This window comes from Pipra filicauda, unplaced genomic scaffold, assembly GCF_003945595.2.
Source record: "Pipra filicauda isolate LSUMZ 115617 unplaced genomic scaffold, ASM394559v2 scaffold74_size2892960_pilon, whole genome shotgun sequence".
Lineage (NCBI taxonomy): Eukaryota > Metazoa > Chordata > Aves > Passeriformes > Pipridae > Pipra > Pipra filicauda.
The window spans coordinates 1550273-1572651 of NW_024104920.1; the positions used below are offsets into that span (position 1 = coordinate 1550273).

The 22379-nt window shown below is 42.2% G+C and overlaps 2 protein-coding genes across 4 annotated transcripts in view; both read right to left on the minus strand.

The window, feature by feature from the left end:
* The window catches only part of FAM117B (family with sequence similarity 117 member B), a 28785-nt gene extending 24742 nt beyond the window's left edge, over window positions 1-4043 (minus strand). Inside the window, exon 1 of one of the 2 annotated variants that reach the window (XM_027731474.2) lies at window positions 3280-4043. In XM_027731474.2, the coding sequence (XP_027587275.1) occupies window positions 3280-3814 (535 nt within the window). In that variant the 5' untranslated portion in view covers window positions 3815-4043. The remainder of the gene's footprint in view (window positions 1-3279) is intronic. The other variant, XM_039389621.1, reaches the window with a different exon arrangement.
* Window positions 4044-11132: 7089 nt separating this feature from the next.
* The window catches only part of BMPR2 (bone morphogenetic protein receptor type 2), a 108579-nt gene continuing 97332 nt past the window's right edge, over window positions 11133-22379 (minus strand). Inside the window, exons 12-13 of one of the 2 annotated variants that reach the window (XM_039389632.1) lie at window positions 20283-21556; window positions 11133-18580 (exon numbers count right to left, since the gene is read on the minus strand). In XM_039389632.1, the coding sequence (XP_039245566.1) occupies window positions 18330-18580; window positions 20283-21556 (1525 nt within the window). In that variant the 3' untranslated portion in view covers window positions 11133-18329. The remainder of the gene's footprint in view (window positions 18581-20282; window positions 21557-22379) is intronic. The other variant, XM_027731565.2, reaches the window with a different exon arrangement.

Consider the following 22379-nt stretch of genomic DNA (forward strand, 5'->3'; position numbering starts at 1 on the left):
ATCCTACAGAACTTTCAGAACTGCTGCAAAACCTTGGTAATTAAGGTTGACAGGTACACAGCTATTAATGTGTCACTCAAATTATTAAAATAAATCAATTCTATGGTGAAATTTAAGAGTTTAATGGAGTTCCTTTTCTTCCTCTCTACCAAGGAGTTCACATCTGACCTGTTTCAGACTTTATATACTATTATAACTATTTTCATAATTTCCTTTCACACAAGAACACTTTAACATCGTGCTTCGACAGACTACTCTAAACAGTTAGAGGTCAATTTAGTTCCAGATAAAACTAACCAATTTTTCTCCTTAATTTTAGAATGAGTTTAAATGTCCAATACAGTCCACTGGAATATACCAGAAAGTTCAGCATCCAGTAGAGAAATCTCCCACTACTTCAAGGCATTTAAAAGTAAACAATTGCTATGGCTCCAGTCTTGACCTTCTTGTTTACACAGCCTGGTACATTAAACCATTTTCTGAGTTGAGCAGTTGAACTCCTCTGAGATGATGTGCTTTATATAAGAACACAAATAATAAGATGCCATTAGATCTTCATTCAGTAAATAAGCCAAGACAAAACCAACAATAAATAGGGAGCATACACATTTCCCTATCTCACTTTGCAACAGTGTACTAGTAGGTCACAACAACAACCTCTAACAGCATGGTTTGCAGACAGGTAAAGAGGCATATGTGAAAACTGAACCAAAACTGGAGATTGCAGGACAGACATCACAGTGTAGAAATGAGGCCACACCAGTGATGGGAAGGACAGAGCACATTAACGTGCAATTAAAAGCTGAAGTCCTTGAACTAAGCACTAGAGACTGCAGAAAGTGAAAGTAAAAGACAAAAATGGGGTAGTAGCAAGATCTACGCTCCTGGTGATATTTGTGAGGAAGGAAAGTGGCAAGAAAAGCATGGAAAATTAGAAATTGTACAACAGAATCTTCTATTTGTAATTATCCCATAATCAACAGAAAATTCAGTTAAGCATTTCCGAAATTAAGCTGCAATTCAGGTCAGAAAACTAGGGCAAAAAACCCCAAACCAACAAAACCCACACCCAAAACCACAAAAGAAGCAAAAGAAGTAACATTTGCAAATTCACAAGTTGGGGTCCTCAAGTGTTCACGAAAACTACATTCAAAACTATTCAACTGCTTCCCAGAAAAGAAAATCTGTAAAACATGAAGTTAAGTCTAAAGTACACAACTTGTATTTAGATACAACCAGTATCTAAGTTCAGAAGAAGCTATCATTTGTCTAACCTCAAGGTTCATTTTAATCTAAAAAAACATGGCTGCAGCTGTAGGAATCAACAAAAGCCACCATCGACGGAAAGCAAGAAACAGAAAAACCCAGGTTATTCTGCAGCAGATTCTGACTGATTCCCTCAAGTGGCCCATTTGGCTGCACAACCACTGCCTCCTTAGCAAAAAAAGTTCCACTTCCATGTTCTCAGCTACAGCTAAGTTTTCCAATTCATGCGAAGAAGAAATTTAAGTTAACTCGGTCTCTATCAAGCACTGGACTACACAAGACAAATGTTGAGCAATATTAAACAGTTTTAATTTGCATTTGGGCCCCATACAAGTACTGCTCAGAAATTTAAACACGTGGAAGCAATTAAATGGACACCACTCTCCTGTTTTCACAAGTCTTATAACAAGCTAGTGGAGTTATCTTAACATGGTAGAGTGATCAAATTACTTGTTTCCTTCTATGTGCTAATTAATTTGCGGTAAAGAAGCCAACATGGTTTCAAGCAGGCTTCTACAAAATGGCCAAAAGTGAAACTTTTCCACTATAAGTGGTCTGATTCATGCCTTTATTAAGAGTATTTGAACCTGGATCTCAAGGCTAGCCATCCTGTTCCTCGTTCCCCAGGCCAGGAGATTGCACCTAAGGCAAGAGTTCTATAAAGTTCACAGGATGAAGATAGGATTTTGTGATGTGTATAAAGTCTTTCAGATTACTGATTAACAAGAATCTCAAATGAAGAATATGCACATTTCTCGATCCAAAGCCTCAGAATATAACCTTAATAAAACCCTCATTACTCTTATCTGGAAAGTGGAAAATCTAATTCAGGACCTTATTAGGGCTCTCTTACACTACAGACAAGCAGGCACATAGTCATCTTGTACCAGCTGGTTAGGACTTCTAATTGGGCAGCATCACTGCCCAAGAGCCAGGATAGGAGAAAAGAAAAAACCCAATGCGGTAGCCTGGTTACAATTAGTATTTTAGAAAGGGGGAGGAATATTAGGAGAAGTAGGATTGTTAAAGGGAGGGTTGGTCCTAAATTTCTGCGTATACTGCATATTACTAAACTTGTGTAGATTAGCACAGGCAATTTAATGATGAAAGAGTAGCTGTGAGCTTTGGTATCTCAAAAGTAACAGGTTTTTTCGAGATTTGAAGGCATGAACACAAAGCCTCACTCATGCATTTTTGAGTAAACTTTTATCCCAAGAAGAAAACGGGCTTACATATGTCAGCCTCTGTTATCCTCAACTAGCTGCCACATATTGCTCGAATTCCAGCATTTCCAGTAAGAATTATTTAATTATTCAAAATCATTAAAAAGCAGTTTGCTACAAAATGTATGCCATCCCCACGGTATTTTCTATCTTCGCTATAGCACAAGCTTGTCATCACTCTCAAGCTCACACATCCTTCTGCAGGGTTCATGCTGAAAGCAACTACTAAGAGAGATACTGAATACTTTTTTCCTACGTCTCTGCCATGCCTACAGCACCAGTTAGTTCTCTAATCGCAAGCTTGCGAACACTGTTTGGATCAAAACCACCCACACCATCTGGCACGAGGTGCACAGAGAGGGGAGATGCGAAGGCTTCACAACAGCTACCAAAAACCAAATGCACCTTAAGCTTCTGCCCAAGTATCTGAAGCACATCCACACCATCGAACCCCTCTCATTTGCAAACCTGCGGCAGCACTCGCACTACTTAAGAGGAGCGGCCACAACCCCCCACATGGCACGCTTGGCTCTCTGTCCCTCTTCTGAGAGCCAGGACGGAACAGAGCGGCAACAAAAGCAACGAGCCCTTCCACGCACACACGGCCCCAAGCGCTGCCGCCGGCCAGAGAAGGGGCAGGACGGGCACCAGCCCGGGCACAGCCCCGTCCCTGCCTCTGCCCCGGGGCACGGCGCGCCCGGAGCCACCGCCGGCCTCAGCCCCGCTCCCCGCACCCGGCCCGGCCGCCCGGGACGTGCCTCGCCGCCGCCCCGGAGACCCCGGCGCTCACCTTTGCAAACGGGGGAGCTGGGGCTCTTCCTCTCGGGGGAGCTCCTGCCCGGCTCCGGCGACTGCCGCCGGTGGTGCCGGACCCTGCCCTCCGGCAGCGGGGGCACGGGCGATGAGCACGGCGAGGGCCCGCAGCCCGGCGGCGGCGGCGGGGGCGGCGGCGGCAGGTGGTGGTGCCGCGGGGGGCTGCCCCGCGCCCCGCCATGACCACGCGTGGGGCTGCCCCGCGAGGAGGCGGCGGCGCTGCCCCCCGCTCCCCCCGGCGGGGCCGTGGCGGGGCCGCCGCGCCCGCCGCTGCCGGGGGGCGCCGCGCGTGGGAGCCCCGCGCCCGGGCCGCCGCCGCTCCTCGTGGGGCTGCCATGTTGTTGCTGCTGCTGCTGCTGCTGCTTGAGCTGGAAGGGCACCGTGGCCCGCATGGGCTGGAGGCGGCTGCTCGCTCCCGCTCCGCCGCCGCCCGCCGCCGCCGCGCCGCCTGCCCCCGCCAGGGTGGTGGCGGGGGTCGGGGAGCCGCCGCACCTCACGCGCTGGTGGGACATTGTCCGTCGTGAGCCGTGGCTCGCGGAAGGCGGCCTGAGGTGGGGAAGGGGGGGAACGGAAGGGTACGAGGCGCGGGCCGCTCCTCGCGGGGGTCCAACGCCTCAGGCGGCGGCGGCGGCGGCAGCGACGGCCACAGCCCCGTCCCAATCCCGCTGCGGGTCCCGTCCCCTCCGCGCCGCTGCGCCCGCAGCCTCCGTGCGCCTCATCAACAATAGTGCCCCGGCCGCGCGCCCCGCCCACCGCGCCCTCCCATTGGGCGCGGCGCCGCTCGGCTCGCGCAGCTACGGCGCGCCCATTGGCTGCGGGGCGCGCGCCTGAGTGGCCGGGCCCGCGCGGGGGGGCGGTGCGGGGGGGCCGCGCGCACTGAGCCGCACGCGGGCGGCGGCGGGGCCGCGCGCTGCCCCCGGCACGTGCCGCGGGGGGACCCCGGGAACAGCCCGGGAACAGCCCGGGAACAGCCCTGGACCCCTCGGGAACAGCCTGGGCAGGGCCCGCCCCGACCCCACCGCCCCCGCGCCAGGCTAGACCCCCATCCCGCCCCCGGGGTGCCAGGACGTGCCCGAGGGTCCCCGCGACCGCCGCTCGGCTCCCCGCGTCCCGCCGGGGTGCCCGCGGACATGTGGAATGCTGGACGCCGGCAGGGGTGGTGGCTGCGGCTCACCCGTGCCTCGATCCCGTTCCAAGGGACCATTATTCCTATTCTGCTCCATTATCCCTAGCCCTAGGTGCACTCCAGGAGAGGACGGGGCTCCGCAGCAGTTTATCCAATCGCTTTGCCACCCGCTCGCCGTTACCAATGATGGCACCAGGGACGTGGGCAATATCCAGGCAGACTTGACCCCCTTTCCCCTTAATTGCTGTGTTTACTCTTTTCCCATTAGGTTAGATTAGTTGCGTCTTCACTGCAATCTTTTAAAAATACTTGTGAACTGCTGGCATCCTCTTAACCCGATTTATACAGCAGGACAGTGAATACATGCATGGAACAAGCCTAGGTCATGTGTTTGGGGTATTTAAATGCAAGGTAAACACACGTTAGCACCCTTGAGAAAGAATCAATAAATCTTTTTTCTGTCTTTATTGCAATGCGAGTTCTGAGCTACCAGAACTTACCCAAATTCTTTTCAACATTGCTCTACAAGTTGCATGTTGCAATTGAATACCATTGCTATGATACAAATGGTGTGACAACAAATTACATATTGTTCTCTGTTCTTCAGCTTGGTTGAGCTTGGGTTTGCCTTTTTTTTTCCCTTTCCTTTCTCCTTCGCTGTTTCTGACTGAAGCCTACTTCACCTAAAAAGCCCCGCTTCCCCTTTGAGGAGCTCCATCCGTGTGCTGACAAGTTCAACAAACCTGAAAAGCGAGCCTATGATGTGCACAGGCCCTTCTCAAGGATGCCTGGACATTGGCCTACCTAAAGCCTCAAAGGTTAAAGCTCTTGTCAGAGTTGAGAGCTTTTTATGAGAGATCAGATTGGTGAAAGAGAACAGGACAGATGTGTTTCTACTGACGAGGTTGTTGAGAAGTAAGCTCTTACATTCTGAATTAATAAATTTATTTTTAAATGCATTATTTACAGGTACTGTAAATACTAGTAATACGGCCTGAAGGAGAGCTGGATGGGTCAATCAGAACTGGCTACAAGAGGCTGTGAAGCAGCCAGTAGATTTGTGCAGCAGACTTTCATCCTTTGGACAATTTATCCTCCCCAGAAATATTGGGAAGCAGTATTTCCAAGTACTTGGAAGCAGTGTGCCATAAAGATACTTCCAAGGCATAAAATATTCTGGATGCATTCTTATTCCTGTTACTGTTTTGAAGAGGCCAAAAATGACAGGTATTGATTCGTATTTATTTTCATGATGCATGTTATGGAGTCAAGTCACGACTTTGAATGCAGAAGATACCTGTGACAATTATAGTGCTTCCCACATTATTGTCACACTGCAAAGATGACACTGCTCCACGCAGCTGCTGTGAGAATATAAAGCACAGCTTTTATGTGTAGTGCTCATCAGCAGTTGTATCGCTCTACATGCAGCAGATGTGAGAGCTCAACATGTAAAGTCATGTACTCAGACCTAGTCAAACACCGTGTACTTAGTACGTTCATTTGTTTAAACTGTAACAAATGTGTTACAACAGGATTTTACTCCTACACCTTATGGAAATAATGGAAAGAGCTAAAGCAGGATTATGAACTTGAAAATACTTTTGAAACTTCTTTTCAATGACAAAAAAATTCCTCAGAACAAAACCCCAGCCTCAAATACCTTGGATCCAGATTCCCCAGACTCTCCTTGTAGTTCACACCTCTCAAGCTCTGGGTTTTTTTCAGCCATCACCTTCCTTTCTGCCTGCAGACTTTGCCAAATGCTGTCCAGGCCAACTCTGAGCAGCGCATTTCATACCGTTTCATGTGGAACCTTTTGGGCTGGGTTTCTTCAAATCCATGACACACTTACTCCGGCTTGGAGGCTCTCAGCACCCATCCAGAGTCCAACCCAAATGTGCTGCTTTCTAGTCAGTGTTGGGGGATTAAATCTAGGTATGGCAAACATCCCCCCTTACATGCAAGGTGTTGGCTCTTTCTTAAAATATGGTGTGTGGTAAGTGCTGTAGATACAAACAAATCAATCCAAAGGCTGGAAGTATATCAAGTGCCCTCAAGGGCAGATTGATCCAACACACAGAGCTGAGGAAACAAATCTGCAACCTGCTGAAAGCAGGGATGTAAACAAGTCTGGGAACTGGTCAACTGAAAACTGGTCAACTGGTAACCTCAAATGAAAAGCAGACTAACAAGAGTCAAAGGGGTTTAACCAAATTGATAGGACCAAATCCCACTGTACAGTTATTAAAAAGTCAAGATTTAGGGAGTTTCCTTATACTAACGACCGAAAATGTCTAAGTATTACTGCTCACTGATCATAATAATATATATGAAAAATGCTCTGTTAAAATAATAGTAATAATAGTAAACCTTATAGAAAATTACTGTGCTTCAAGCAGCTTCAAATATGTTATTGTCTTATTCCAAAATTAAATAAAATGTAAAGCAGTACATGTAGAGGAGCAATCTACTGACTGAAATTGTTTTTTTAACTACGGTTGTTACAAGCAATATTGAAGGTTGAAAGACTAAAGATTCTGGGAGCCTAATCTAAACACTAGATTATGCCCCAGGATATTTCACTGTATTTCTCATCTCTCCCCTGCGGAGTGAGTTTGTTTTGCTTGTTTCTGTGGGTGTTCAACATCAAGTGGAGAAAAAGACATTTAAAAAATAGGACAAATATAATAGAATTTGCTTTACACAGAACCTGTAAGAGCCTAGTTAATATTCTGGAATATCTGAGGGGATTTGAGAAGGCAAACAGATTGAAATAAGGTATTAAGGTTAAAAAAAATAAAAAACAACAGATGGGACTTTGGGCATAAATCAAACTCCATGCAATAAGCAAAATGCACTCCTGACACATTTTATGAAGTACAATCTTTAAGAAAAGTTGTCATAGAAATAACATCCAGAGGCTCCAGTGCCTCACTGGCATTAAGGTAACACATTTTTGACAAAGAAATCCAGTTCCTCAATGCAACACTTACCTGCAGCTTCAGGGACGTTCCCACTGCACATTCCTGGCACACGTAATTACCTGGGAGAAGTACAAGGTTAATTTCTTTAGAAGCCAGTGTTAAGTTCACCTACAAGTGACATGTTTTTCCACATATACAGATCAGTTTTCTGAGCATGTGTTAAATGTCAGCAGCAACACTAAGCAAAAACCTTGTGGTGAGTGTCCAGCTGCTGAAGGAGAGGGGCAACTGGAATCCTGCTTGGTTCAGTGATGGGAACTCTTGCCAGCTGAGAGTGACTGGAACTCTTCCTGGATTGAGGCAAGGGAAGAGAATGAGCAGCAGAAAAGGCCTGTTGTCCACCACATTTTGGAATCCTTTTTTCGGTAACGGTGAGAGAAGTGGCCTAGTTCATTTAAACAAGAGACAGTATAACCTCCCCTAGGTATCCTACAAGATGCTGAATGATAATTTGCACATGATTGCTTCTATTCCAACAATAAAACTTTGCTTCCTAAAAGGAACAGTCTCAGTTCATGGCTTGTGTAGGCAGATGGGAACTTCTGCTTGCCTGTGCCTTAAAAGCACATCTCACAATCACAGGGTGAAGTTCAAACACATGATTTAGTTGAATTCTGGCTTTCCAGAGGCAAACAATAAAGTTAGCTGGCTTAATGGTGATTTTAAGCTAGCTGTTTCTGAGGCCTGATTCAGAATTGTTAACAGTCCTGTAAGAAAATTCTTGGCATGGTAACAGAAATACAGGTTCCCAATAAATTCTTTCCACCTCAGCAGAGATCCATCAAGGCCTCCCTCCTGCAGGAAATTCTCTGGTCACCCATACACACCTTAGCTGCACCAGTACAAGTGATATGTGCAGCAGCAATGCCTATCTCATGAGCTAGAGTCAGACCTACGCCTTGCTACAATGATTTGTGTCAGATCTCATTTTTTAACTAACCCACAGACCCGGAGGTGCTAGAAGTTACTCCTTACAACAGGGCTCAATTATTACCTTTCCTATAAGAGGGAAGGGGGAGGGGGAGAAAGAGGAAGAAAGGGAGAGAGATTGAGAAAACAGGTATAATTTCAGTATTACAGCAGACTGGCAAAACACCAGTCACCGCAAAGCACACGGACCAACCGTCAGGAAGGGAACCAGGAACAGAGCACGAGCTCAACCTCGCTCCCCTTGCACCATAAAAGTACATTATGAAAACTGTATTTCTGGTCATTCTGATTAAGAAATCTGATATCTTGTGGCATGAACTTCTCCCAAACAAAGGCTGCAGTAAGCGAAAGAGGAAAGCACAAAAGGCTGTACCATTCCTAGGAACTGCTTGCAGGCCTGTTACAAGCAGTGGCACTAGTAAAACGAGCTGTACAACCTCTGTACTCTCTTTATCACAATGCCCTACGCTATCCTTTCCTGTTAGCACTTGGCAGGAACAACAAAGAAATTGGGCCAAAGAAAAATGCTGAGTTCTACTGTGTTATGGAAACCTGAAACAAGTATCTCTACCCCCCTCCATGCTTTCTCCTTCCTCAAATCTACCTCATGTACTTGAGACTCTGCCCACTGGCTTTGACCCATTATCTGCCCAAACCATGCCTGCTCTCTGCTGACTCTATGTCCTCATTCTCAAAAGGTGCTTGGACTGTGATAGAGAGTGCTGGGAAGCTCCTGTCCTTCCCACTGGGAATTGAAATGCACCTGGATCAGGTGTTTCCAACCTTTCTCAATATTTTCATCCTTAACATTTTTCCATTGCCCATGAGAGAAATGCCATTTGCTCAGACACTGCATAGTAAATACAGACTTGCTTTCCTTAATCACCTCCCACAGACCAGCTGTCCTCAGCCAGCCTTATTTGTTGTCTTTGTAAAAGAGGCATGAGTGATCCCCAAAGCATGACTTCGGCTCAGATCACATTTGTGGATTTCTCACAGACTTCCCCTGTGGTACTGAGAGCTGAAAGAAGATCCCCTGACATAAAAGCAGAATATCAAAGTGTGCCATTTAAATTCCAGCAATCAAAACGTTTCAACTCCTCATTGGATGGAGACTGACAACCTTTCAGGCTAACATGAAAAGCTGAATTTATACAGACACTAACATTTTGGTATAGGTTAGTTTTCCTGCCTGTGGAAAATTAACCTTCTTATCCAATAGAATGTGCTTTGGGTCATGGCAGCGAGCAGATGTCTATAATCTCCTGCACGTGGAGAATTTCCATAACATCAGAATTAGCAAGAAGCAAATGGGGGAAAAAAACCCTGAATGGAAACAAATGGAGGACTGACGTGGCTGTGTTCCACAAAGTACGTTCTGCAGCTGCATCACTGCTCTGGAACAAAGGGCAATATAATTATTGTTGTTTTACTTTCATTTCCCATTAGCAAAGCAAAAGCCAAATAAAAGTGGTTGTTATTTCTGCAGGAGAGAGCTGGCAGAGGTGAGCGTATGAGGTCACACAGGGAACACTATGAGGAGACTGCTTCTTAGCCCTGAGTAGCTCATGCACCCAGTGAAAAATATCAGCAAAATTCACCAGTTTGTTACTGCAGGGCTGAGTCAAGGCTTCTCAGATGCCCCGAGGACAAGGCTCAGCCACACCTGCTGGGGTAGGGCAGGACTTGGCTGCTCTTACTGTCAGCAAAGAACGATAATTGCTTCTGGGGACATGTCTGCTCCTTTTGTTATGTTGGCCCTGACTCTCAGTGTGCCTCCTGCTTGCTGGGGAAGCAGGGTTTGCCATAGCCCCTTCCTGCAGCCAGGGGTTTCTAGGTTCTCTGTGTTGCTGATGCCTGAAACAAATATCATCCACCATACTTGTGGGGCTGAGGTGATCTGCCATACAGGCAGATACTTAAACACACACTACTTGCCTCAGTTTGTTGCTTCCTCCTTATTTATGACAGCAAGAAATGAAGCTCCTTACTCTGTCTCCCTTCTTTCCTTGCATTTTGGAGTTAGTTCCTTGGCCACAGAAGTGTAAGACTTTTATCACTTTCCTTTTTTGCCTGCAAAAATCACCACTGTGGATAGAGAAAAATAAATTAATAAGAATTAAGTGAGGAGGAGAGACAAAACCAACAAAGCAACTGAGCTGCAGGATGGATCCCACCAATCTGTGTATAGTGGAAAGTGCCAGCTGGTGGAAATTTGCAGCATCCTTCTACTATCTTAATCCATCTCTTTTAGTTCTGCTGGATAGGAAGGCAGCTCTGGGCTGCAAAAGCTCCTGCTTGTAAGAATGCCAGGACATTGTCTCTTCATGGGGAGGGGAAAGTGCAATAGCTCACGTAGGAAGGATAAGGGGTTTCTCTTTTAATTCCTGTCCCACCTGGAGAGGTTGATCCTTGCTGTGTTCCTCCCACATGCCTGGCTGCCATCAATCCTGTGCTCTCCCCAAGTGCCACTCAACCAAAACTGAAGGAGAAAACTATTCAGTTTAATGCCTCTGTTTTTTAGTTTCTTTTTTTTTTTTTTTTTTTTTTTGCATTTAAACACTTAGCAGGCAGATGAAGTGTGACAGGAGGTCATGCAAGGCCTGCTGCTTTGAAACACCTATAAAACTGTATCCAGTTCCAATACAAACACCTGAGCTCACTGATCAGTGAGAAAGGGCAGAGAAGTGAGCAGAGGCACTGCATTACTGCAACCCTCTCATTCCTGGGAGCGTATCTTATTACTTGTGGCCAATAATAACATGAAAAATGCACAAAAGACAGCGCTTTTTGTCATTAATATGATCTTTAATAAATGGAATAATGCACCATTTTACAGCAAGCCTTTTCTTTGAGGCCTAAAGAATAGCCTTTTAAATGTTCTTATCCAATGTCTCTGTATCAATACAATCTCTTTATTTAGGTTTATATATAACAAAACAATTCTTACAAGTATTCATAGAAAACTCTGTAGTGGCTTTAACAATGTCAGCTTTCATAGTGGCATCCACAGATGATTAAAAAACAAAAATTAGCTTTTTATTTCATACTCACACTGTTCCATGAAACACAACTTATACAGCATAGCAAGGGTATTGGGCAGCTTATACAAAAGAAATAACTGAAAGCAATTATTTATAAATTCATACATGATATTTCCTCAGTGTTTGAGAGGAAAACCAAAAATACCCGTTAACAAAAGGGTTCTGATGAGACTCCATAGTCAAGGATTTCTCCCCCTCTTCCCCCAGAAAAGCTCGCTCAGAAAGTAATGCTCTCTTTACAGTCTTTCATAAGGAAAATGGCAGTTTCACATCTCCATATTTCAGCTTCTACAGAAGACCAAACCCTAGAAATCGGTCCTTGCCATGTTCATTTTCCTCTTATACTGCATTTAGGGGGGAAAATAATCAACAGCAATGGTAAAATATGATTCCAGCTTATATAAATGTGAATAGAGCACGCTTTCCTCTAGAGACAAAAAGCAGACAAGAAACACTACATACAAACCGTTTTAAATACATTTCAACAGCGTGAAAGAGAGAGTAGAGTCACCAATCAGGAAATTCAAAAGTGACAAATGAGTCAGCTATAACTTGGACTTGCCTGTTTGTTCTTGTGACTTCTTACAAACTACAGAATCACGAACTATTTTCTTTTCTTTCTGAATAAACAAGACTGAAGTGTGATACTTCATGATACAGTTCTGAAGCACAAAAAAAAAAAAATAGAATCAAGTGCTCTAGAAATAAACCTCACACATTTTTGCTGTCTTAAAAACAAGCGAGTGGGCTATAACAATTGACTTTAGGGAGACCTTGCAACTAGGAAGTTATAAAGGCTAATTATTTCTGCTTTAAAATAGTTACCAGGCGAGATGCTGTGCCCTGGGTGGGTGTACGCTCCTGTGATACATCTGCAGAAGTCTGTGAAGACTGGGAATAAATCCTTCCTTCGTGTGACAGTTACTGCACTGTTGAGCATGGTGTGTGCACTGAAGGTAACCAACTGAATGACTTGCAAATTTAAACAGTTGCTAATCAACAGGCTTTTAAAAATATCTGACAATTACATTATTAAGTAACATAACTCCAACTAGTTCCTGATTATTATGCACATGTGTATATTAAACCACAGTGAAATAAATAGAGATGGCCATAAAAAGTAATTTGTGTTAGTAATGCACCACTAAAACAGACCTGTGTGGAGCCCAGATACACATTAAAGGAATTGGTGCAAATGAGAACTTATCTTGAAACCTTCCATTCCCACTGCCCCGATGCAGTTCCACTTCTGGACAATAACCGCAGCTGCACTGTGCCGACCCCGCCCGACAGCCTGGACACCCCACCAGCAAACACCCAGCAAGGCATCCGGAGCCAGGGCTCCACATTCCACATCAGCTTTCCCAGGACTAATCCTCCCAAGGAGTGTTTAACACCACAGCCAGCAGGACACACCCCTCCTTTGCCCATAATCAACAGCAGACTCCTCTTTGATTCCAACGGCACCTGGCTCAACCGTGAGCCAGTCAGGTGCTGATTCCCTCGGATACAACTGTGCCAGTAATGACACTCATCTGGATTTGCAGGAGCACCTACATCTGTTATCTGCAGAAATGAAAGTTCTCCTACCAATTTTACTCAGTGCAGAAGAAACCTCAAAATGAGAAATCTGATTTGTCACTATTTCACATCAAAAACGAACCCACTTGGGAGGTGGGTGAGATCAAAAAGGGATGTATTTCTACAGCTACAGTTTTATATGACAATATAGAAGCTTAAAATGTAATTGGATTTAATGGACTAAAACACTATGTTTAAATAGCAACCACACACATAACTATAGCTACTGCATAAAAAAGCCTTGTAAAAATTATGTGTTAAGTGTTCCGGGTTATTTTTTGATCTTTAAGAGAGGTACCTTAAATTACTCAGCTTCACATAAAACGTGTCATGTGCATTCCCAGGTTTCTCTCCCTCTCATAAATCCATTCCACCTAAACAATTAGTGACAAGTCTATCATGGGAGATCTTGAACTACTGGACTGTGTGTCACAGTCTGATCCCAACTTTACTGTGATGCACTAAAGACAATTTTGAAATGGCATATGAAAAAAAAAAATTATATTTGCTACCAGTGCTACCATCTGATGCTGTAACTCATGCACAACATACATATATGCATCTAAATACATAAGGAGTTTACATAAAAATATATATATCTGGCTTCACTGCAATATGTATAGTTTTCATTGGTGAAAGGCCTAAAGTTAACAAAAAATAATGAGCACATTTTAAAAAGGAGGTTAACATATTTACCTGTTAAAACGGGTACTGGCAGACGAGACAGAAAAGTTCAAATAATCCAGATTCATGCAAAATACCAAACTGCCCAGCCTATAATCAGACTTTCATAGACGATTCAATCCAATTTCAATTTACTTTGATGAGCTGCTACAAATTTTCCAGTTAGGCATCAGGTCATGTATATGCTACTGTGCTTGGCAATTATTATTGAAACCAGCCTGTTTCAGCAATGCAAACTGCCATCATTTTTATACAAGTAAAAATTACAGCATAATTAATGTCTCCTGCACTGATTAAATATGTGAACTTTAAAATTCTCTCTAATTAGGCTGGAAATGTCCATAGTAACATTTTAATAGCAGAATGACTATGAACTTCTGAATATTTTTCATGAAAGAAAATGATAATCTGAACATAGATGTAGTAATGTTAAGTAGAGGTTTTTTAATGTTTAAAAAAGGAATATCATTACAGAAAAATGCACTGAACCTACAGCATATATAACGTATACATATATATTTTTTTAAAGTAAGAATTCATTGTTACTGAATTTGGGCCAATAATCTATTCCATACAATTAAAGAACTTCCTTATTCTCCTGAGGCAGATAGGATTACAGATTTCTTCTAGAGAAAGTTTACAGGTGGGAGGATACGTACTTTCTAAACATATTAACGAGGTGAGGTTTTTTTGTTGCTTGTTTCCTGAAACTTGCCAGCATCTATCTTGCATTGTTTTGTGCCCAGTGCGCTGAAAAAAATCAAAATGTGTTGCCTTTGAAAATTAGGTCGTTTTCTATAGGAAAACAGGACACAAATGGGCAGCACTAAAAAAGCAAAACACAAATGGAAATGTCGTTTGTTTCTGAGAATATTCTAATTATGACACTATCAGGCGGTTTTAAGCTAGGAATCCCTTTGTTTTAGCTGTGCAGCTTAAGTGCATCTTGGAGCTTCACAAAGGCCTTGTTAATACCAACTGTTTAGCACAGGAAGCTATTAAGCATTATAAGCAAATTTAGGGAAAGTGTTGCAAATAACATGACTTGTAAATATCAATTTAGTAGGAAATAGACCTGTCTATGAGGCATGTCTGGTCAAATGATTATAGAGTTCACACTCTAAAAACCATGTTATGTTGGTGACTATCTTTATTATAGGAAACAGAACAAGAGGCAATGCATTAACCTAAGCAACTCTTCTGGCTTCGTTTTCTGTAACCAGTAAGATTTTGGATGTTGTCTTATATATACAAACATCACAAATGTTTGCTCTATCATTTTACTTGCATTATGTGTTTTAAATTACCATAACAAATATTCTACTGTTGCCTATTTGACACAATTCATAGGTATTTACACTATCATTCTATTTTTGTTTGCTATATTTATCGTGTCTGCATTATGCATGAGAAACTAATAGAAAATTATCAACTTTTATCATTATCCTTTTTTTGTCTTGAAACACAAACAAATAAAAACAAAATCAAAAAGTACAAGGAAATAAATCACATTTGTCTCCCTTGTTTATAGAACATTTATCAACCGTCCCTGTGCTTGGTCTGTAGAATTCTCTCTCTTACATGTATTTTGCTTGGTTAAGGATGATTCCCTGTGGTATGAGACACAATCCATTATCATTTAACTTACAGAGAAAGTACTCTATGGAGATTGGATTATGTGCTGTGAGCAAAAAAAAAAAAAAGGGCATTACTAAATTAAGCATTAAAACCAAACTGCTAATCTGGTCTCATCTAGCTGTGCAGAATTACAATATTTTGGTACCTGCTTAAGAGTTTGTTTTGACTGACATTTAAAAATAAATAGTTTTTCCTCTATTTAATCGATAGGGTATTTTGTGATAAAGTACATTTTTCTATCACATTGCAAATTATATTTATCCATGGTAGATTGCAAAGCCGATACTTGCTAATAATTCATCCCAGAGGCATACAAATAGTAGGAATAGATAAAAGGGGGGGAAAAAAGCATTGTTTGCTTTAAGAATGTTTAAGGAAAACTGCAGAACACTTTCATCTGGTATTAAAATGATTTTGATTGCATTGATCACAAAAAAGTTGGATTTCTTACAAAGGCTTGGCCTGCAAAGAAAGGCTAGAGAAGACGGGTGCAAATCTGTCTTAGCAAAAAGAAGCAGCAGTCAGAGAAGTAACTTTTCTCTCCCCAGAGTGTTTTGTGTTAGACAAGAGAGTCCTAAATACTCTTTTCAGCCCATATTCTGAAATGCTGATGGATGATACATGCAAAGCAAAGCAAAAGTCGCTGGGAAAGGAGTGAAGAATCTTCAATACACGATACAGCGCTCACCACGAAACAACACAGCGCACTTCAAATGGAGACTCAAAGGAGGCCAGAAGAGAAGAAAACCACAGTGAGTGTTGTGAAGAGAATGCTAGAAATTCTGATTCAGGTCTTGAAACCCAGCTGAGCAACTGGCAGGTTTTCAACATCTGGGATGTGAGATTGCAGCAGATGGGAAGCTGCAGAGTGAATTAAAAGTCAAACCAGAGGAAGGCTGTATTTTTGAAGAGGGGAGATACAGCTGTGTATTTATACAGGGGGATAACATAATTACGCCTCAGAGATGAGAGGTACTATTTGAACCGGAGCTTAAAGAACATCAGGAGCCTGAAACGTGCCTCTTGGCTTGTATTTCTACAACTACACTTAATCAAAGTCTGGATTTATAGAGCTATCTCTTGGAGATATCTAGGAGAATCTAAGAAATGTTAAGAAGCGTTACAAGAGAAAATCATAGCAATCAAGCACAAACAAGGGATTTTGGGGAACAGCAAGAATCAGATGCAGCAAGGCATGTATTAGGCTACTTGTATCATCAGATATAGAAGAACAAGGTTGGCAAAGTTTACCTCAGGGGGAAAAAGTAATAAAACAGCAAGGAAACAAATGAGCTTAAAAGCAGAGAGCATCTGTTTCAGTCATCTGAAAGGAGACAGGGTAAGGGAGGCAATTGTTTGCTGCCAGCATCCTGCCACAGGAATCTGGCAGGCTGACTGAATTGATTTTCTTTCTTTGAACATCACCAGTTTTCAGATAAAGTGATAAAACTTTACTTGGTACCAAAGACTGATGTCTTTTTCATCTAAATAGTTTTTACTGAAGTGTTTTCAATCAGAAAGAATATTTCTCAGGTGGAAGGAGGTCCTGACTAATGAGGAAATTAATTTTCTTTCAGTAGACAGTAAAACCAATAATTCCAAAAAAGAGGTAAGGTTTACTTGAGATGGTGAAAAAAACAATTTATCTCAATAGATAATACATTCACTGACAGCTAAAATCAATGTGCATACAAACTGAAAGAAGGGACTACGCAGAGGGAAAAAAAATCCCCAACCCTCCCCTGCAAACACCCATGAATTTTAAAAGCATGCAATAAATTTTAACACGATGAATGAGGGGCTCTCTAAAAACTCTGAAGGGAGGACGAGCTTCAACTCAACTTGGCAACAAGAGTCAATTAGGATGCACCTACCTGCACAGGCAATTAGGTTGATTTTACCTCAGACTGTAGGTAGGTTAATCAGGCAAGATTTCTGACTCATCACAAAACTGCTTTGTGCCAAGTAAGATTCATGATTTTTTTCTCTGTGTAAACAAAGTACGTTCACAACCTATCTTCACTCGAGCTTTTAAGTACGACAGTTATTAATATTTCTGAATAAAATGTATTTTCCAATGTACATCATTAGTGATCTAAATAAGGGTTTACATAAATACAGGGGGTAAAACTGCACACAAAATAAAATGGAAAAAATGGCTGACATTGTTTCCTTACATTTGTTCACCATTTTGTTATTCAGAACTTCACAGGCTGGCATCTACTACTATAAAGGAAACACATTTTGATTTGGAAGGATCAAAGAAAAGGTACAGAGCTCAGATTTTTTTTTTTTTGTTCCTTTTTAAAAGCCCTTTCAAGTTGGGGAAAATTCATGCATTGTGACCTCTCAGCACAATGTGATATAGGCAGCTGCTTCAAGCTGGCTACAATGTGCAAAGTTCACTGTCATGACCGGCTGACTGCTCAACTGTCAGGGAAAAATTAACAGATACAAAAATGGGAACATGTGGCAGTTTTAGAAACACACTTTTCAATAAAGCATACCATGAACTATAGACTATTGCACATTTCAACATGACACAAGAAAAATAAGGGGTTCAAAAGAGAATACACTTTGTAACATAGAAATATACAGACTAGCTTGTGCACAGAAATCAAAACATGGTTACAAGACACCACTGCAGTCAAACCTGTCTTATAGTCTGCTTATGATCTTAGTGACCTTAAGAAACTGGTCCAAACTGATTATCAGCAATACATTTTTTTGTTACTTTTTTTTTAAAAAAATATTTTGAGACCACATTTTTGATACACATATATATATTCCGTGGTCAAAACAGACAGACTTAACTTTAGCGATACTAAATAAAAGTGCAAAAACGTTCAAAAAATAAAACAAAATAAAAAAATATGGAAGCATAAGCTAAAAATTTTCTGCATAGCTGAAATCTATTTAAAGCGAGTCCTTGGTAGGGGGTGCTGACAGGAGGAGAAAGCAGTTTTTTTAGAATGTCTTCTGCATGTTTGTTTCAAATAATGCAAAAAAAAGGTCATTTGTCGGCTTTTAAAGTATCTCACAGGCAGTTCACTCCTGCGTCCTTAGATACCATGGTGGTGGCAGTGCCTCCTTCGGCAAGGTAAACGGCAGTGCTGGATTTGGGGGGGGCTGCCTGCTCGCTGCCGTTGTTGTTGACCTCGCAGTGCAGAGGCTCGGTGGAGATGACCCACGTCGAAGGACGCCACCGCTTCAGGGAGTAGGGAGTTTTCACGCGTTTCTTGATCTTCTCTCCTGAGCCCGATCTGCCATCCTGTGAGGAGTCACCTACTGAAGGAAAAGATAAAAAAAAAACAAAACAAAAACAAAAAAAACCAGAGTAGAAAACAGTTTTATGAGGAAGGTGAGATTAGATTAGAGTCCAAGGTTGTCACTTATGTGAAACAGAACAAAATCTTATCACACAGAAGCAACTGTGTGGCAGAGGCATGACAGGTATATCAACTGCAACAGCTGCCATTAAAACAGGGGTTAGGTTCTGTTCTCTGTCAGAAATTACTTCAGTGAAGTAATTTGTGTTACCTGGAACGCACATTGGCATCAAACAGGAGAATCAGCATTTGACATTTGAGGGGCTTTTGCAATCATAGTATCTTATATTACCTGTAATGGGAGGCACAAAAGAATGTTGCTACCAAAGGACAGCAAAGGCTAGAATTCTAATAGCGTAATTAAACTTTAGATCCCCTAATCCTACTTCACCTGGCAAAACATTTCACCTGAATACAAAATGGCCCATTCTCTGCTAAGATCCTAAGTCAGGATTTGGAATGTTGGGTTGCAAACCCAACTTTAATCGTGATAAATCATCAGTAAAAATCTGATTGTTAAAAAAAACCTTTATACAATCCTTTCTTTTAACTTAACCATCAATTAAAGAAATTCACTGCAATAATCTTTTTTCTTTACCTCAATAAGATTTCAAATCATGTCAACAACTTAAAAGGAAGGCTTAAACATTTTACTGCTGAATATTCAACTACATTTCTTGAAAGATATGTGATACGTTCTGGTTTGATTTTAAATCTTTTATTTCCAAAGGTGCTGGCACCTCAGTTTATTTTACTAGTATCACAGCATCTGTCTAAACATAGTCAAGAGATTTGCAAGCACCTTTCAAAGACTAATGTGCCTTCTGGAAATATATATTCTCTTTAAAATGTACAGCAGGAGGCCTTTCCAACAGCTCATACAAGCTCAAAGTCAAACACAAAGGAGGGACCTAACTTAACTGTAACTATATGATTACATTCTTATGGTAAAAAGGAGAGTCCCATTGTAACCTCTTAGATATTTGGCCATAAAAATCTTAAGGTAGTTATTCTGAAACGGTCTATTAAAATTCATTCCTTCTCTAACTACTTTGATTAATTTTTAATAAGTACATGGTAAACTGATGAAGAATTGCTATAATTTTTGGAGCTCAAATAACAAAAAAGACAACACCCGACCCTTCATCAAGGGCTCATCTGGGGTAATACAGTAAAATCAATTGCTTTGAAAGTAATGAAGTATATAAGTAGTTATTATAATACATCATTTTAATCAATGCATCTTAGAGATGACTGCTCCTAGGAGAATGGGGAAAAATAAGGGAAAAAAAGTATAATGTGCCCCTGCAGAAAGGAATAGGAAGCTTTCTCAATACGATTTGCAGCTGCCAAGGTAGGGGCCTTGCAAGGAATTACAAAAGTTAACCTAGAGTCAAGAGTAGATGGATTAGAAAAGGGACACATTCATTCTGTATATGTGGAAGGAAGATAGTGATCTAATGTGCTGGAAATGATGGAGACAGGACTTTATCAAAACGACTGAAATTGTGCTGACCCCAGAGATTACATTTATATAGGATTTAATAAGTATGCTTTGAGGAGGGACAGGAGAGATGGAAGGAATTTCTATTCAAGCAGATATATATAGTTACTAAGTAAAAAAGTGTCAGAGAAACTGTTCAAGTCCTGTAGGCACTTACACTGCATACTACTGCTATCCAAACTATTTGTAGCTGACAGATCCAGCGAATTAGGCCTCTGTGCTCTTCTAGTCTGGGTCTGCCCAGGATTTCTCACTACATTCTGGACACTGGCTGTTGCTGTGTCTGGACACGGATTACTGTTGTTGTTATTGGCATTTGTTCGGCCATTATCCAGTGGTCGCTCCCTCCTGTCTACGAGGCGGTCCAGAACACCTTCATCGTGGCCAACCTGCTGCTCCCGCCTCAACAAGGGTTCGTGCTCATCAGGGCTTGAATTAATATTCAGCCGACTATCCTCTCCACTGAACTGGTTCTGAAGCATTTCCTGGGCCCTCTGTGCTACTGAGCTGGTTGTCTGGCCAGACGGCACCGTGCCATTGGCATACTGGGTGGTGCCAGCATGAGAGTTTATGCCGTGGCCTCTCCCAGCCACTCCATTCATGGTGACTGTCACGACGTGAGGTTCTGCAGCATTGATAGTGTTCATCTTGGCAACGCCTGTTTCCACTTGCTTCAAGTTTGATTTGTGCTTGCCACCAAATTTTAAGCGTGGCTCCTTTGTTGAATTTTTGGTGTTTAGGGGGAGGCTAGTAGGCCTCTTCGGAAGGTTCTGTTGCTTGGGTAGAGGATAGACCTGAGCAGATGGGACATCCGGAATCAAACATGCTTGACCATTGGCAGCTTGTGTGAAGTCCTGTTGTCCTGTCACCTCTACTGCAAGCTTTATCAGTGGATAAAGTAAGCTGGAACTAGTGCTGCTGAGTGGATCTGGCCCACTAAACTGCTTAAGTGAATGTTCCATCAGATTCTCATCAGAGCTTTCTTTCAGGTTCTTATCCACTTCTTTTGGATCCAATTTATTTGTCTCCAAGTCCTCCTCCGTTAGCTGCAGGCAAACAGGGGTGGGCCCACCTGGCTGCATGACATTTGTAGTATGTAAGTTTGTTTCATCCGAGTAAGGCATTTCGGATATGGTGGTCATGCCAGTGCTAGGAGTGAGGCCAGTTGTATTGGTGGTGGTAGTATTGGTGGACAGACTGGTGACACTTGTCTCAGGACTAGGAATGCGAGCTTGGGCCTGTTGCCGCTCGTAGTTAATGGAATTTCTATTCTTTTCGCCTGAAGTCAACGGCGTAGTGGACATTGAATGTTCAGAAGAAATGTTCTTCACTATGCTGTCAGTGTGGTGGATTGAATCTTCAATGTAGGAAGAGGAAGAGTAATCTGGGTATGGCCTTATCTTTGATACACGTCGATGATGTGACAGATTCCTTTAAGAAAAAATAAGGGATGTTAAGATCATATATGTAAAAATCACCTCATGTTATAAAGCCTCTCATTTAAGAGAGATGATATTTCAGTAACTTCCTTGAAAAATCCTGGGTAGCAGAAAATTGGTTTTACTAGGGCAAAATTTCATCATGGATGTTATTTACTAAGAGAACAGTAATTTTCTTCTATTTGTCCAATATGTCGTTTGTCTAGTTGACTGCTAAGGTACCACTCTAGATGTAGAGAAGTGACACTAGAGGAGTCAACGAGAACTCAACAGACAAGACCAAGAAAGCAATGCTGGGAAGAAGTCAAAAGGTCCTACGCCATGAAAACTCTACTGTTTTAACCATTTAGATACTCTACGATTTGAACATAATTTTTTTCCGTGACAATAAACACTGCGATATACAGCAACATTACTCTTCTCTCAAACCCAGATTTCTAGCACATACTATTAAGCACTAATGTCAGTTCTGCAAATTCTTGCTCCCTGTGGATCACATATAAGCCGACAACGTACAGCACTTTTCTCCCTGGGGTCAGAATAACGATGCCTTAAACAATGGCCCTGTGGTTCTTTAATTGAAAAACTGCAGGTTTGAGACTCTGTAATTTCCTGAACTCAAACTGACTGCGAATTCAGTTTTTAGTAGAACACTTTAAACAGAAGTTTTATGCATCATTTAGCAAGTGTCCTTAAAGACAATTCCCTTCATCACTCCATATCGTTGCAAGCCTGCTGAGACAGTTTGCCTAAGCTCGGTTTAAAAGGCCCCGCAGGGAGAAGTACAGTTGTTGTGATAAAAGGTGCCTGAATTC